Source organism: Balaenoptera musculus, chromosome 15, assembly GCF_009873245.2.
Source record: "Balaenoptera musculus isolate JJ_BM4_2016_0621 chromosome 15, mBalMus1.pri.v3, whole genome shotgun sequence".
Taxonomy (NCBI): domain Eukaryota; kingdom Metazoa; phylum Chordata; class Mammalia; order Artiodactyla; family Balaenopteridae; genus Balaenoptera; species Balaenoptera musculus.
This window is the reverse complement of record NC_045799.1, coordinates 59240338-59257768: the sequence shown is the minus strand read 5'-3', so window position 1 is coordinate 59257768 and position 17431 is coordinate 59240338. Positions and strand designations below refer to the sequence as shown.

Here is a 17431-nt window from a genome sequence, read left to right as displayed (position 1 = left end):
AAAGAATCTGCTAGCAAATATGGCTATATTACCAGTTCTTGGAATGAATTTCAACAGACAGGTATCAGTAAGGTATAAGCTGCCTTCTGGAAAGAAAGCCATTATTTGTGTATGTGTATGTATGGGGAAACTACTAGAGTTTAGCAAGTGACAGTTTGTAGAAATTCTGGTATGGAATAATACGATTCTGGATTCCTCTACTGTATGTCTACCATCATGAGAAAGTTCATTTTGTCTTGAAGGCTTTATTTTGTTTGTTTTCTGGCATGGTTTTAAAAATATGAATTACCTCCAAGGCAGAAGTGGAATAAAATGAGGGAATACTAGTGAGTATTGCTTTTAACATTTTTTTTCCCCATCTATATGCTCTTTTAAAAAAAAATTATTGTGGTAAAAAGACAGATAAATTTTACCATTAATGACATTTAGGTACATTCACAGTATTGTGCAGCCATCACCACTGTCTAGTTCCAGAACATTTTCATCACCCCAAAAGGAAACTACCTATTAACAGTCAATGTGCTTTAAAGCTTAGCTGTTCAAAAAAACCTTAGAAAGTACATTCTTTGGATGTTTGGGGGATTGATAGGTAATGGAAGCTATGTCTGTTAACTCCTGGAATTTAACAATAATAATAATAAAAAATTACATCCATAAAATTAAAATCAAATTTTAGATTTAATGTTGTAATTTTGAAAAGTAAAAAAGGCAAATGCTAGTTTATACTTGTTCTATTGGAAATTATTAGGATGTGACAGATAAATCTTCTAATTGGCAGTTTGTACTTCTAGGATGATTTTTTTCATTAAGTTCGTGTCATACAATGTTATAAGGTTTCTTCACACTCAAAGAATTATTTTGGCTAATCAACAACCACAGAAAAATGTGACTTGCAAGTCTTCAGCAAACAGATAATTTTCCATTCTATAATGCAGTGAATGTGTCAAAAAATCTCCAATCTTGGTTTCTTTTTAAGCACAACGTGGAAGTTCTTGGAATCCTTTCCGATGATGTAGAAACTGATTCTGTAGCCCCAGGTGAAACCTCAAAATCAGACTGAAGGAATTGAAGAGGAGGAGATTCTTCCAGGGTTCATACTTTGTGATCCTAATAATCTTTGTCATTCTGGTCGCACATTTGATGCCCAGGTAAACCAGTTATTGTAATTACCATGATGATGTTCACTGTCTAAATGAAACTAGAATTTAAATCTCCTTTGTCCCCATCATTGGTGACATGCCATTGTGTGCAGAAAGGGAACTGAAATAGAATAAACCATATATAGAGATCAAAACTGTGATGTGTATATCTCATACACATAAAGTCTTAGAGATGGTACAAGTACTGGGTAGGTAGTATTCTTTGTAAGTTCCCTTTTGTTTTTTATTTCCTGTTGATAATATATATTGATACTTACATTTTGCTCAAAGTGTTTTTCACTTTAAGTAGAGCGTAGTTGCCTTGGAAGTCATGGTTTGTCTGTTCATTCAGAGCAAATAACTTTCCAGACAGAAAAACACACGTAATTTCTCCATGTCATTAGCAACGTGACCTCCCCAGGAGAATGAAAGAGTAAGTGATTGGTACAGCTCGCAGAATTTTTGAGTTCTAAGATACGATGACTAATCAAGTTAGATTTTGATGTCAGATACAAGGTTGTTAACTTTGGACCTTGGATACTGGGAAATGGATAAAACTATAAGTTCACGTCTAGGAGGAAAAAACCTAGCATGTGAGCAGCAATGATTAATTCCTTGGTGGGGAGTATAGAGGAAAGCCTTCCCAGAGAAGAAAGTCTGCCTGTGTCTTTAAAGTTTGTGTGCTTGCCAAGAAGATCAGTGAGGTAAGGATATCAAAGTTCATGCTTGGAGGTAAGGCAACCTGATCTACCACTTCTAACACAAAATAAGTTTGGTGCCCTATTGAGATTGTGAGTTACACATTCAATTCTTTTTTACCTAGGGATAAAGATGTGAATTTTTTGTTTGACAGCTAGTGATTATAGAGCACAAATCCATCATCTGCCCAGGTTATAATGCGGTGCTGCATATCCATACCTGTATTGAAGAAGTCGAAATAACAGTGAGTTTTACGCTACTTGAGGTTTTTGATTTAAGACCATTTCATCTTGATAATTTTTGAATCAGCAACAGTGATGTATTCTTATTGCACTTCTAGTATTAAAGATTCTTTTATTTGACATTCTTCCAATCTCATCCTTTTTTCTTGGATAGGCCTTAATCTGCTTGGTAGACAAAAAATCAGGAGAAAAAGTAAGACTCGACCCCGTTTTGTGAAACAAGATCAAGTATTGCATTGCCCGCTTGAGAACAGCAGGAACCATCTGCCTTGAGACCTTTAAAGACTTCCCTCAGATGGGTCGTTTTACTCTAAGAGATGAGGGTAGCCTTTAAATTGATGTCTAGTGTTATATCTAGATGCTAGCTTTGGTAATCTTCATCTGAGTGCAGCGCACATTGCAAGTTCATAGGAAACTTGGATACTTGTTTTATAATATATTCATATAATAAATGTTTTATGAGTTGAATGAGTTGAACAGCAGACAGACTTGACCACATCTGAGTAGTGATGCTCTAGATGAATAATCTTAATTTTAATATTTTGCAAGCAGTGGGTTTTGAGAGTCATTTTATTTATTACTAAATAAGACATTTCTATGATGAAATCCTCTGTAATATGTGTGATTAAAACTCATCTTGAAGGACTCTATCCTGTAGCAAATTTTTTGCTAAGCAAGCCTCTGAGGTAGACATCTTTTTTATGCTCAGAAGAAATCATTTTAAAATCAAATATGATAAACTTAACCACACTGAAATGGGGGAGATAAATGGGGTACATAGATTGATAGTCTTAACACCTAATATTTCAGAAGTTTAATATTCATGTTCTTTTGTGGTGTGATCCATTTCTGCCTACCTGAATGGATTGGAACAGCTGTAATTTTCTTATCTCACAGCCATGAAACTCTGGTATCATGGAAACCAAAATGGACTTTATTAACATTTCTCTATAGATTGTTATATTAACTTAGATAACTATTTTAAGACTATGGAAAACTTTACATAAAAGTTCATGGTTCACTTGAAATACAGAATAGTCATTTCACGTATTAGTTCCAGTTTCATTCAGCAAAAACTTTACTGTATATCTACTGCATGGCAGGAGCCATGCCAAGCACTGGAAATACAATGAATATGGTCCCTGAGCCTTATTTTGGAGAAATCGTATGAAGGTGGTATCCATTTGAAGTCATTATCTTAAAACTCTTCTTGGTGAAACTGGTTACTGGGTTTGTCCCCATTAATATAACAAATGAGAATTTTAGTTACCTGATAAAATCAGGCAGAAGAAATTAATGTAGCAAGAATGTTTTAGCCCCAGAATTTTTTTTCTTTCTAAAGAGTAGTTGGCTTTTAGGTTTTTCACAAGATCTACATGGGTTTTGTATCTCTTATAATAGGACTGAGAGCCCTGTTTAACAGCTTTTAATGAGATAATTTACATACCATGAAATTGACCTGTTTTAAGTATACAATTCAGTGAATTATGTTTACAGAGTTGTACAGTCATCCCCACATTCTAATTTTATAACATCTAGAACATCTAAAAAGGAACCCTAATACCTGTTTACAAAGTCACCACCTATTCCCACCCCTAGCCTTAGGCAACCATAAATCTACTTTTTCTCTCTGTTTGCCTTTTTTGGACACGACATATAAATAGAATCATATAGTTTGTGGCCTTTAGTGTCTAGTTTATTTTACTCGGCATGTTTTTGAGGTTCAATCATGTTGTGGCATGTACTGTATGTAATTCATTCCCTTTTATTGCCAAATAGTATTCCATTGTACAGATATCCACATTTTACTTCTCCAAGCATAGATTTTTGAAAGAAAATCATATCTTCAGTTCCCCTCCATTAATCAGAAATCATGTCTTTGATGGTAAGCCAGTTAATTAGTACTTTACATTGTAAAATACTGATTTAAAATATGATTTTAAATAATAAGTTTTAATATCTTAAATAGCCTTGCTGTTAACTACTGAAAAGGTTTTATTAAAAATTTCATTTCTAGGTAAGACCATTGCAATTGGAAAAGTTCTGAAACTGGTTCCAGAGAAAGATAAGCATTTTCTTGATGACGCTGCACAATACTGTGAGGAAAATTGACTGCAAAAGCCTACTTCACACCGCCGACTCTTATTTCTCGCCCATTGACAAACCTCTCCCATGTTTTGCAAAGACAAAAATTCACAGCAAAAGTCCACATTATGTCAGCTTTCTCATATTGAGAGCTCTGCTATGCCACTGTTGAATTTTTTCCCAAGATTTTTTTCTTCCCTCTCAAACTCTGCTTCCTTGGACAGATTTGGCAATAGCTTTGTAAGTGATGTGGACATTATTGCCTACAATAATGAAAACCTACCAGGAATTTTTTTATTTTTTCATTTCCCCTTAGGCATACTTAGTCTTGTTTTCCCCCAGGCAGATCATTCTGAGTGTGCGAGTGTGTGTGCACATGTTACAAAGACAACTACCATGTTAATAAATATTCAATTTGAAACCCTTTTCGGTATTTGAATTGCTTTTGAATAATGTTTTTTATCTGGATGTAACATTGTTGCATTAGCTTTTTAACTTTACCAAGTAATGAGTACATTTATTACTTGGACTTTTCTAAACTTTCCTTATCCACTACTTTAAATGAGGCATTTACAAACAATGTTCAAGTTTGTATTAAAAGAAATTAGTTTGACCCCTTCTTTTGATGGTTAATGCATACATACAATATCTTTATGCAACTGTGACACTGCTTTATTAGGTCTACCAGTTTTCTGCCAATTTATATTTTAACATGATTTCTTAAAACACCAGTAATTGGTTTAAAATACAAGAACAGCAAAATGTAGTTTTTATAAGTATAAGCATAATAAAATTGTACCCCTACAAAAATTCCATTAACTTGTTAAATTAATGGAATTTACAATAAGACAGCATGTTGAGACCTGGCAGAAATGCCTCCTTTAGTATTTGTAAGAGCTGCATGCATCTAATATGAAAACTGTATCAACTGCAAGTGCCAGTTCTACAAATTACTCAGTTATTGTTTGTTTGTATTAGTAATTTTTAAAGGCTGGATGATCCTTGCTGATTAAAGCTAAATCTCATCCAGCAACTAAATGAACACATTTTAGAACCATCAGAATCTGCACAGACTAAAGTTAACAGTGATAAATATAGAATCAAGCACAGTGTAAGTTTTCTCAATTTTTCGAAATTGACTTTTTTCTTGAAATTTGCCTAAATTATGATTTGGATGAACCGCAATGCAGCATTGTGGATTTTAGATCAAAGGCTGACTTTCTGTTATAACTGTGTCACAACTTTGAAATTTTTTAATGAGAATAAATGGGGAATGGAAGGGACACTTTCTGGGTTGATTGGATGCCCCCTTTATCAAAGACTTGGCCTCTTTTAGATTCGTTTATCTCTAAATAAGATGATACTTTGTAATTGTGTATTTAATGACATGTCCCTTCCCTGTAATCTTCTGCCTCAGAAAAGAAAAGCCTAGTCAGACTGCATTTATTTCCAGTCACAAAACATAAAAATTAATCTAATCCTGTTCTCTTAACTGTAAAATTGCCATTCATTTCATAAATGAGGCCACATCTTATGGACAGAGCATAGCTACTGTCCTGCAGCGTCCTATAACTATACTCATGGCTATTAAAATTGCATGAAATTTAAATAAATTTTATTATGTCTGCAAATCTCTGGGCTTTTATTTTTCTGGGATATGTGGGAGCTTTAATCAGTGCATAGTAACTCTTTTTCCACTTCCAAGTTAATAAGAACAAAATACTAGCAATTGCTTGGATTTTAATGAATCTTTAAAAGCTCAAGAGTCATTGAAATTAATTCCAGAGATAGAGTTCCATTTTTAAATTGAACACATTTTTTAAAAACCAGTTATGTTTGCTATTAAAACATTTACACTTTTAGGATATTATGTGCATGTTGCCAAGACTCAAGTAAAATGACATGGATATCAACTGTGAAGGGCCTACCTCTTAAAAAAAAAAAAGAATAATTATGAAATAAAAATTTCAATGGATTCTTGTACATTTATGCAAATAAGATTATTTAGAAGAAACCTCATTGTTAATTTAACCAACACCATACATTTTTGTGGGCTTTGAAGTTCTTTGGGAAGAATGCTCACTTAAACTTGATGCATTTTAAACTCATTACACTGCCTGGTTACTTGGATGGGCAAATATAATGTCTGAAGTGAACTGGCAGTGTGTGGAGATGTTGGGCCTTTAAAAAGCAATACAGATTCCTATACTGTTATTTTGTCTTCTGTAAGTACAAACGTGTTTATATTGTTGACAAGGCAAAATAGGGTAATTGGCTGCAGACTTAGGATATTACAGACCTAAACATTTTTTTCCTCTTTAGCATAGATATGTTAGAATCACAATTTTCTTTGCATTAATGATGTTCTTTATACAGCTTTCATGATATATTATTTAATTATAGTTTTTTAAATTAATGAAATGAATTTAAGAAAGATATTGAAATAAACATCTAAGTAATGGCCATTTTAAATCCTATTTCTTACTGTGGGAGAAGGGGAAATACAGCATTTGCTTCTTGGTTTTAATTTGCAAACAGAACTTATCCAATGAAAATTATGTAAAATCAAACCAAAAGAGATGGACTGAGTATATATAATGCCATGAAACTAAGTGACAAATAGTAAAGTGTTCTTGAGTAAATAAGCCCATGTATATTTGTTTTGAATTGAAAGTCTTGAAATATGTAATAACTGAATGTAAAAACTTTGTAAATTATAAAAGAATACAGGTTGTTCACTGTAACAAGAGGTAATTCATACTTGTCTGCTAGTTACATCAACTACAAGAACTGCTTTTACAGTATGGGATGGACTTTGAACGTGATGCAACTGAACAGTTACAGGCATCCTCAGCTGGAGTACTGCAGATATTCTGGGTCATACTTTCAACCAGCCGCAGTTTTGCAACCCAAGAAAAAGGTGAACTTATGGTCAAAAACTGCTTCCATGATGAATTTTTGAAAAAAATCAACTAAACAACTCCCTGGCAATCTTCAGAAAACACTAGTTGTGACTGTAATTACTCCGTGGTCTTTGATGGCTGTTCCACATGACAGCACTCTAGCACCTTTCCTCATTGGCATGGACTTCCTCGTGGACTGCTGCTTCGTGGATGACAGCTTCACTGCTTTGGGTAGGAATTTAAGGTAGTCGAGGGACAGTTTTTATTGTAGCTCTTAACATCACGCAACTTTCAGCTTTTAAAAACCCTTTGTGAAAATTCTGGTAACAGCACTATAGCTCTGACTGTAGGATGACTAAATTTTCAGCATTGGCCTATCTTATCAGAATAAACTGTGCCATTAATCCTCTCACAGACATATACACGTAAGGTAGATAGCAATCAACAGAATTTAGGGGACGATTTTCTGTCTCCAAATAATATGGCTTATATTTCCTCCAGCTAATTTTTCAGTGATTATAGCAGATGCCATCTAATACATTTATGATCTTGTTTCTTTCTCTAGAAATCTTGCCATGGCAGCAACTTGTTATATAAAAGTAATTACATGTGCACAACTTTGAGTTCAAAGACTTAGTAGGTTTAAATTTAGCAGTCAGTTGGTTATATTAGATTTCATAGTAAATGGAATAGTAAGTGTTATTTTCCTGTAGTTCAGTGGATTCCATTTGAACCAATTTACTGCCAAATTTCAGGTAGGGTAAATCTGGTTCAACTAGTGATGGTTTTGGCTCTAGGATATTCTTAAATTTCAATATCCTGGAACATATTGAGTCTTCCCTTCAGTAAATACACTTTTCACATACCTCTAATCCTATGCTTCCTTGAAACAGTAATGTGCTAGCTGAGTTGTTTACTAAGAAATGTTTTAAGGGCCTGGAGGTGTGGGAGTGTTGGAGTGTTCTCCAAAATAAGGGAGAAGCAGATAGGCACCATGTCTGATTAGGCAGAAAATTAGGCAGGATTTCTTCATCAATTCTCAGAACGGTAATTGTCTTTTCTGCCTTGCCACACATGCCACTGTGCCCTTTAAACCTCAGGTTTGTGGACAGCAAAGGTAGAATTACATTTTGTGCTTCCTGAGGCTACCCTCTGCCAGGCACATTACCTTAGTGCTTCAGATGTCAGCCCAAGTCCCTGCTACCTCCTTACCTGCTGCCCGGGAAGAGTGTTTGTGCTGGAGCTGGAGCTCCTGCACTCCTCAGGTGACCATCCACATGCATTAGGTGAAAACTGAGGTCTGAGCCCAGAAGGTCTACATTTTAAGGACTCACATGGGGCTCTCAGAAATTGACACACCTCTTAGTTAACTAGTTTCTTCTCTTTGCTCTAAAACAAATGTGGCTCTCTCTCAGGCCAGGATTTAGTGACTAGTTTTCACTAGACAGCAGGTTAATACCTAGCTCTCATTTTTTAAAAAGCAGAATTAAAGGGAACTGATTAGGTTTGCTGGGTTTTTAACCTAATTCCAAAGCATGGCAGAATGCTCTAGGTAGGAATTATGGGAATCCAAGGTAAAGAAACCTTTTTCTTATGATTTGTAGCTACCTACTGTGCCTGACTTGGTGCCTGTGTGAGGATTAAGCCCTTAGTCTGCTCTTGCAATTATTCAAATGACCGAAGTTAAAAAAATTTGCTTTTGTAATAACAATAAAAATTGTCATCTTCCCTTTTGAAGGATTTGTCTGTTTTTATCACCTGTATTGTACCATACTCTGAGTGAACCTGTTTTCTCTACAATCCTCAATGTCGTGTTTGGGCATCAGACCACACATAGGCACGGTACTGCGGTGTGTACAACATTTTACACTTCATGGCCTGTGGAACCAGTTTCAGATACACAAGCTCTCTCTATCAATGCATCTTAAAGCAGAAAAATAGCATCAGTACCTTGGATGTTGTAGCTTTGTAGTGAAGAACTGTATCTCCCAGTCTAGAATAAATGATGGCCAAATTACAATGAAATAAGTTCTATTCTTTGAGTTTAGAGAAGAGTGAGGCTACTGATAATATGTCTACTGGCAAAATAGATTAGCTAGAGAGGGCATAATGGAAGAAAACATACTGAACTTGCTTTGCACCCTTATTTGTGATTGTATTTAGGTTGAGATTTCACCCCTCTGAATTGAGCAGTACAATCCTCCTAAAGGATTTTGTGTTTGCTTATAAACTACATAAGTTACTTAGAACAAAGCAATCTCCACATCTTTGCTATTTCCCTGGCAAATACACTAAGTTTTAGGGTAAGAAAGCAATTTTGAAAGGATTAGATTCGTAGGAGTAATTACCATTTGTAAAGAAGGTCCAGCAAACAGGAGGTGTACACAAAGAGCGTTTTTTTATTAAGATAAAACTTGCATATGATGAAATGCACAGATCTCAAGTTTACAATGAGTCTGTCAAGTGCATACAATTATGTAAACACCCCCATCAACATACAGAACATTTTCATCACTACAGAAAGTTTCTTTCTGCCTGTTTCCAATCCATCCCTTCCTCCTGCCAAGGCAATCACGGTTCTGCCAGAGATTAGTTTTGCCTGGTTTTCTCTTTTTGGCCTCACCTTGTGGCATGTGGGATCTTAGCTCCCAGACCAGGGATGGAACCAGCAGCCCCTGCAGTGGAAGAGCAGAGTTTTAACCACTGGACCACTGGGGAAGTCTCAGTTTTGCCCATTTTTGAACTCCACATAAATGGAATCATATTATGCACCCAACTGTCTTTTTTTTGAGCATGTTTTAGAGATTAACCCACATGTCTTACCAGTAGTTTATTCTCTTTATACTTGCTGGGTAATAATTTTATTTGATGAATAGCCCATAAATTTTTGTCCGTCCTTGAAAATTTTAATTTTGTTTTCCAATTAGGATTTTTTCTCATGTTGGTTGCAAATACAAACAGCCTCATTTGAATTTATCATTAGAAATGCAAATGAGTAAATAAACCAGAGAGAAAAGCTTTACCTCTTCTCCCTTTATCTGCTTTTGTAAAGCTGTTACCAAACAGAAACAGACTATTTAGCCTCCCCAAAGGTGAAAAAACATGAGCTCCCGATCAGTCTTGAGTGCTTGCTTCACTCTGTTCCCTTTGATGTGCCCTGTCAATTATAAAACTGGATTGTCCCTATCACACTTTCATGTTGCTAGAGGCAAATTCACCTGACTTACACCTCTACTGATTAACTCTTTTAAACCTCAGGGCTAAGTCCTTGTTTTCTTTTTTGGTAGCTTTATTTTATTAAATTACATGTATGAAGAACTTTTAGAAGTTCTTTTATTGATCCCTTATTGATGACCTAGCATAATACTTTCAGTGGCTATTGAAAACCTTCCTAATATGAGTGAAGACGCACTTTGAACTGTCAGTAACATTCACCAGTTATGTACTGCTATGGTTAAAAGAACACAGTCCTCCAAGAAGTTGTCAGCTGCTTATCTTCAAAGATAAAAGATGATCAGTGGTACTGAAAACCCTTTTTTTTTAAAGCCTAGAAGTCACTTTTTAAAATAGCCTTAATGGGACTTCCCGGTGGTCCAGTGGCTAAGACTCCACGCTCCTAATGCAGTGGGCCCGGGTCAATACCTGGTCAGGGAACTAGATACCACGTGCCACAACTAAAGATCCCACATCTCGCAACTAAGACCCGGCACAGCCAGATAAATAAGTTTGTTTTTTTTTTTAAATAGCCTTAATAACATTTCTCAAGGAATATAATTCCTCTAAATTGAGACTGACTGGATTAAAAAATTGTCTACCTAAATGGTGTACAAGGAAGGGTTGGTGTACATCATGAGACTGAGCAACAAGAGGTGCTCGAGGTACCCACACAGCTATATAGGTACAAGAAGAGAGCTAAAGAGGAACAGCAAACAGGTTGATAAAGTTTCTCTACTGAAAACCTTTTCGTTTTCTTCTCTCCTTTCTGGTGATCTCATTGTTCTCTTGCTTCTCCTTCCCTAGGGCCCTCCCCATTTTTTTTTTTTTTTTTTAAATCAAAATCTAATAAAAATTTCTTGACTTACCAGCCTCTTCTTCCCTGCTTGAGTTTAGGTACAGGCCTCCCCTCTTTCAGGCCCTAAGATGCACATTTCACTTTCCAATCCATTTAATGACTATTTTCAGCAAAGGGCCCTGTGCTATTATGTATGTGCCAGGTACTATGTAGATATATATGTTATCTCATTTAATCTCTTAACAATTCCAATGGAGAACTAGCTTCATTTTACAGATAAAGAAATTGAGGCTTGGGAGATTAGCTAACTTGTCCAAAGCTAAATAACTAGTATATCGCTGAGTTGGGATTCAGACTCAGATCTTTCTGACCAAAAAGACCACGTTCTTCCTACCTTCCTTAAAATGTCACATTCTATATTTGAGCAATATTGTTTCACCTCTTTTTTTTTTTTTTTTCAAGGTAAAATATATTTCCTATTTATTCATTCCATATTGTTATATAATTTTTTTGGTTTGTTTGTTTTTACTGCAGGTTCTTATCAGTCATCAATTTTATACACATCAGTGTATACATGTCAATCCCAACTGCCCAATTCAGCACACCACCATCCCCACCCCACTGTGGTTTTCCCCCCTTGGTGTCCATACGTTTGTTCTCTACATCTGTGTCTCAACTTCTGCCCTGCAAACCGGTTCATCTGTACCATTTTTCTAGGTTCCACATACATGCGTTAATATACGATATTTGTTTTTCTCTTTCTGACTTACTTCACTCTGTATGACAGTCTCTAGATCCATCCACGTCTCAACAAATGACTCAATTTCGTTCCTTTTTATGGCTGAGTAATATTCCATTGTACATATGTACCACAACTTCTTTTTCCATTCATCTGTCGATGTACAGTTAGGTTGCTTCCATGTCCTGGCTATTGTAAGTAGTGCTGCAGTGAGCATTGTGGTACATGTCTTTTTTTGAGTTATGGTTTTCTCAGGGTATATGCCCAGGAGCGGGATTGCTGGGTCATGTGGTAGTTCTATTTTTAGTTTTTTAAGTAACCTCTGTACTGTTCTCCATAGTGGCTGTATCAATTTACATTCCCACCAACAGTGAAAGAGGGTTCCCTTTTCACCACACCCTTTCCAGTATTTATTGTTTCTAGATTTTTTGCTAATGGCCATTCTGACTGGCGTGAGGGGATACCTCATTGTAGTTTTGATTTGCATTTCTCTAATAATTAGTGATGTTGAGCATCTTTTCATGTGCCTCTTGGCCATCTGTATGTCTTCCTTGGTGAAATGTCTATTTAGGTCTTCCACCCATTTTTTAACTGGCTTGTTTGTTTTTTTGATATTGAGTTCCATGAGCTGTTTGTATATTTTGGAGATTAATCCTTTGTCTGTTGTTTCATTTGCAGATATTTACTCTCACTCTGAGGGTTGTCTTTTTGTCTTGATTCTACTATGTCTAGGTTAATATCTCCTAGCAGATTTCAATACCAGGATGAGTATCTTGAGGACACTAAGATTTTTTTAATTGCTTTTAGATAACCCAGACATGGATAATTAATTATATGGCTTGTTTGTTGTTGTTCTGTCATTTGTAATTATTCTAATTTTGCAGGGCTGTTTAGATTTACTAGTTGATTCTAGCAAATATTTATTTTCAAATAACTGGAATTTGAGCTCCATTATTAAGTTTGCTGTTTCTTAAACTTTGTTTACCATCTAGCAACATCTTCATACATTCTTTGCAGGTAGTTGCATTATGATTTATTAAACCCTTTATAAGATTATATACTACTTTCCATATAGTTAATGCCATTTTGTTAAGCAGGCAGATTTTGCAACTACTAAAAAAAAAATTTCAAGAAGTTTAAAGAGAAACCTCTTTCAGTACCTTCAGAGAAACAACTTAATAGTATTCAGTGAGACCTGGGTACTCAAAATATTGAATGCCTCTTCCTTAATGTATGTTTACTATAAAAAGAAATCATACCACAAAACTTAGTTATGGTTCCATTAGAAATGTACATGCTAATTACTTTCATTTCTTCCCAGATGTTAATGTATGTATTAATTTTTAAAAAGTAATTCACATACATGGTTCAGGATACTTATTACATTTAGTTTTCCTTTAACTCAATCTCCACTATTAGGACTACCTATAGTATTCCTTTACAAGTACAATACTATGTTCATTTTGGCTGGCAATTACATATTTAATTCTTTTAAAAATTCATTATTTTTAGTGGGTAAAGGATAGATAGGCATAAATAATGTAATTTAATATGTGGAGTCTGGATAGAGTTTACATAGTATTTATCTTGTGTGTGCTCAACAGTATCTTGAGTTTAAAAAGCTTTAAAAAGAAAGGTAGAACTGACAGCAGTTTTAAGAAAATTTTAAGTTATTTAATTTATTAATGAACTATTTACCCTCAGGCTATTGAGTGAAATTTAATATATGGATTAGTTTTTCAGATTAGCTTGTTTTAAAGGCCATTTGGGGAATTTCCCTGGTGGTCCAGTGGTTAAGAATCCACGCTTCCACTGCAGAGGGCACGGGTTCAATCCCTGGTGGGAGAAATAAGATCCCGCATGCCGCATGGTGCGGCCAAAAATAAATAAATAAAAATAAAGACGAACTGGTGGAGTAAAATATTTTCCAGCATAAATCCCAAAGTTAAATAACATATTGCGGCAACTATACTTACACAGAAAAATGGAGTACATTTCAGATTTAAAAACTAGTGCTCACTAATGGCTAACTCAGGTCTTAATAAATAGCAGGCACGGATATTTAGGAAGGGATAAAATTCCTTGAGAAATTTCAGTGTACATGAGAATGGTTTTTCAAATACAACAGGTCAAGAAGAACAAGGATTTTTTAAAAATTATTTGACTTAAAAGGTCACTGGTGACTTTAAAGGGAATAGAATAGTGTGATGGAACCAAGGAGTCAGGAGAAAGCACTTGACTACAAAAGGACAAAAAAAAGGTAGCGGGAAAAAAGGAGAAGTAGCATGACCTACCTCTTAAGAACACACATGAAGCAAAGACAGCTACTGGAGAAGGGGAAAATGAAGAAAACAGAACAGGAAGAGGAAATTAAGAGTAAAGCCTTAAGGTGGCAGAAAGGGATTCAACAGACTCAGTGTCTGCTCACCACAGGCCAGGCATGCCTGTGTGCACCAAAATAACTAAACCCTAGTTCTGGTCCTCAAAGATTCAATCTAGTACATAGGGAAAACAACTAAGCACAGTTATTATCAAAGCAGGGTGAAACACTAATTTTAAGAACTCTTCTAACTACTGCTATTCTTTCAGTTTTTAAGTAATCTGAGTTCATGTGGCATCTTATATCACTTCCTGCCTCGTATGCCTTATTTTGCCCTGTTAAGTTGTAAGCTCACTGGTGGTAAGCACCTACACACGAGTTGGGTCCTATGGATTGAAAGTGAATAGGATAAGGCCACAGACATTCAAACTCTAGAGAAATCAAAAATGCTAACAAGTAACTCAATAAATGCCATACAGAGAGATGGGCAAGTGCTATTATATACGTTATAGTAAAGTTGATAGTAAAGAGAATTGTCAATATAAAGAATTCTCTGGGACACAAAAATATTTTCACTCATTTCATTTGCCTTAATGGTAAAAGTTTAAAATATACCAATGTTCCATTTTTCCTCTCTCACTCACATTCCTCATAATCCTTTACTGAAATTGCTTTCTGTAAGGTCACCATGACCTAACTGCCCAACAAACTGGCCTTTTAGAAGTTCTTCAGTATTTGACGGTATTAACACATCCTCACTTCTCCATTCCTAAGCACCCTCTTTTACATCAACTAGTTCTCTTTTACAGGCTCTTTTTCCTCCTGTCCCCTAACTGAGGGTTTCTCCATAGCCCTATTCTGACTCTCTGCTTCTTCTTTTTGCAATCTCATCTATTTCCACAGTTGTTTTTTTTTTCTGCTGCACCACATGGCATGCAGGATCTTAGTTCCCCGACCAGAAATCGAACCAGTGCCCCCTGCAGTGGAAGCATGGAGTCTTAACCACTGGACCACCAGGGAAGTCTCTCCACAGTTTTAACCATCACTCCCATGACTTTCACATTTCCTACTTAAGTTCAGGGACCTTCTCCTCCACGTTCCAGATCCACATAGATGTACCCCTGGAACTTCAAACTCAATATTGAAAAAGAATATCATATTTTTCTTTCCAAACCTACTGCTCCTCCTGCCTTCCCAAGCTCTATTAACAAAACCACCGATTTGCCCAGTTATTCAGAATTTGGGAATAATCTGAATTTCCCTTCTTGTTTATCCAATTTTTGTTCAAGTCTTATACTTTGTCCTCACTGCTATCACGCTATTAGACCTCAATACCTAGAAAACCACAATAGTTTCCTATTCTTGTCAACCTAAGCCCTGTCTCAGGCCGTTACAATGCATTACTCATTCTTCAAGTGAATATTCATTATGTCATATATGGGCTAGGTGCTAAGGATACAATGGTGAAGACATCATTTATAGTTTTCCTACCACTAATTGGCTCTCCCCTGCCCTCTCAGAGCTTATCCTCAAGCAGGGGAGAGCCAATTATGGTAGGACGACCTTGCAGGTGGTAGTGCTCCAGGAAAAAGTTACAGCATGTTAGAAGGTATGAAGACAAGTGGGAACTGCAGGGTTGAAACCAGGATCTAAAGACTGAAGGGGTGAGAGGCAGGGTATGAAGTCAGGGAGGTAATAAGGGAGGCAGCAAATGAAGAGTGCCTCATATGTTAAGGATGACCATATAATTTATTTTTCAAACTGGGACACTTTTTTTCCAGGACAAATTCTAAACAAGATGGGACACCAGAAAACAAATGCACACACGGATATGTATAAGGCAAATTAAGGAATCTGTATTTCATCCTAATGACAATGATATTGCAAGGAAGTTGGTTAAGCATGATCAGGTTTGATAGGACCACATCTGCCCTTTACAAAGATCACTCCCACCTAAGGGCAAAGAACGGACTATAATATGCAAAACTGGAGGTAGGAGGACAACGTAGGAGGCTGGTACAGTAGTCTAGGAAAAAAAGTAATGATAGTTTGCATCACGAGCTGGCAGGGATAAAAAGGATTGGATGAATGCAAGAAATATTTAAAAGAAATAAACAACAAGACTTTGTTATTGACCATATTTGGAGGATGAGGAGAAAAGAATTAAGGAGGATTCCCATATTCTGGCTTGGGCAACTAGGCAGTGAGTGTGTGGTGCCATGAACTGAGACAGAAAACATATGAAGAGCAGGTTTGAGAGGAAGATAACGAGTTCATGGTGGAACTTGTTTGGGTGTGAGGTCCCTAACAGACTTTTACATCAACACAGCTGATGGTCTGAAGATGGGAGGGCTACACTTTCCACTAGTTATCTATTTTTGGATAACAAATTACCAAGCCCAAATTTAGTGCTTAAAATAACAAACATTTATTATCTCATAGTTTATGTGTGTGGGTCAGGAACCTGGAAGCAGCATAGCTTAGATGGTTCTGGCTCAGGATCTCTCAAAAGTCTGCAGGATTGACTGGAGGAGGATCCACTTCCAAGCTCACTTGCTGGCAGGTTGCCTGAGTAGTCTCAGGACTTGGTAGCTGGCTTCACCCAGAGCAAGTAATTTTAAACAAAGGAAAGACGGAGGGAGAGGTGGGGGAAAGATGGAGGGGAAAAGAACATTTAAGGACGAAACTATATTCTTTTTATAATCTAATCTCCAAAGTGACATCCCATCACTTCCACTCTATTCTATTTGCTAGAAGCAAGTCTACTAAGTCCAGCCCATACTCAAGGGGAGGGGAACTAAACTCCATCACTTAAGTTTCAAAGAATTTGTGGGCATATGACATTTTTTTTTAACCACTACAATACCACAGCAATATTAGCTTTCCTAAAGCATAATTCATCACCTCCTCTTCTTCCCTAATACCAGTCAAAAACCTTGTCTCTGTATGATTTCTCCAAAATATAAACCTTCAGCTTGATAATAAATTCCTTAACCTCCCCACTCCAGCCTCATCTCCATTTCTCCCCCTCTGCACATCCCTACTCCAGTCACTTACTACTTCCTAACACCACCATCCTCTTTCACCTGAATTCATGCGGTTCCCCTGGCCCGAAAGTCTGGTTCTCAAACTTGAATTCAGGTGACACAATATGTGACAGCCCCGAGCTCTCTTCAGAATACTAGGAAACACAGATACATGAAGCCTAATGTGGCAATTCATAATATCATGCTAAAACGAATTCCATCTTATACTAGATTCTACAACAGACAAGTGGGAGTAGGTGCCAAAG

At 36.3% G+C, this 17431-nt stretch overlaps 1 protein-coding gene across 1 annotated transcript in view; it reads left to right on the top strand.

Annotated features, from left to right (window-relative positions):
• Positions 1 to 8805, top strand: part of GSPT1 (G1 to S phase transition 1) — a 33387-nt gene extending 24582 nt beyond the window's left edge. The window contains 7 exon segments of the mRNA XM_036824817.1: positions 977 to 1050; positions 1052 to 1148; positions 1993 to 2082; positions 2235 to 2271; positions 2274 to 2311; positions 2313 to 2403; positions 4098 to 8805. Coding sequence (XP_036680712.1) covers positions 977 to 1050; positions 1052 to 1148; positions 1993 to 2082; positions 2235 to 2271; positions 2274 to 2311; positions 2313 to 2403; positions 4098 to 4192 — 522 coding nt within the window. The 3' untranslated portion in view covers positions 4193 to 8805.
• The last annotated feature ends 8626 nt before the right edge of the window (positions 8806 to 17431 follow it).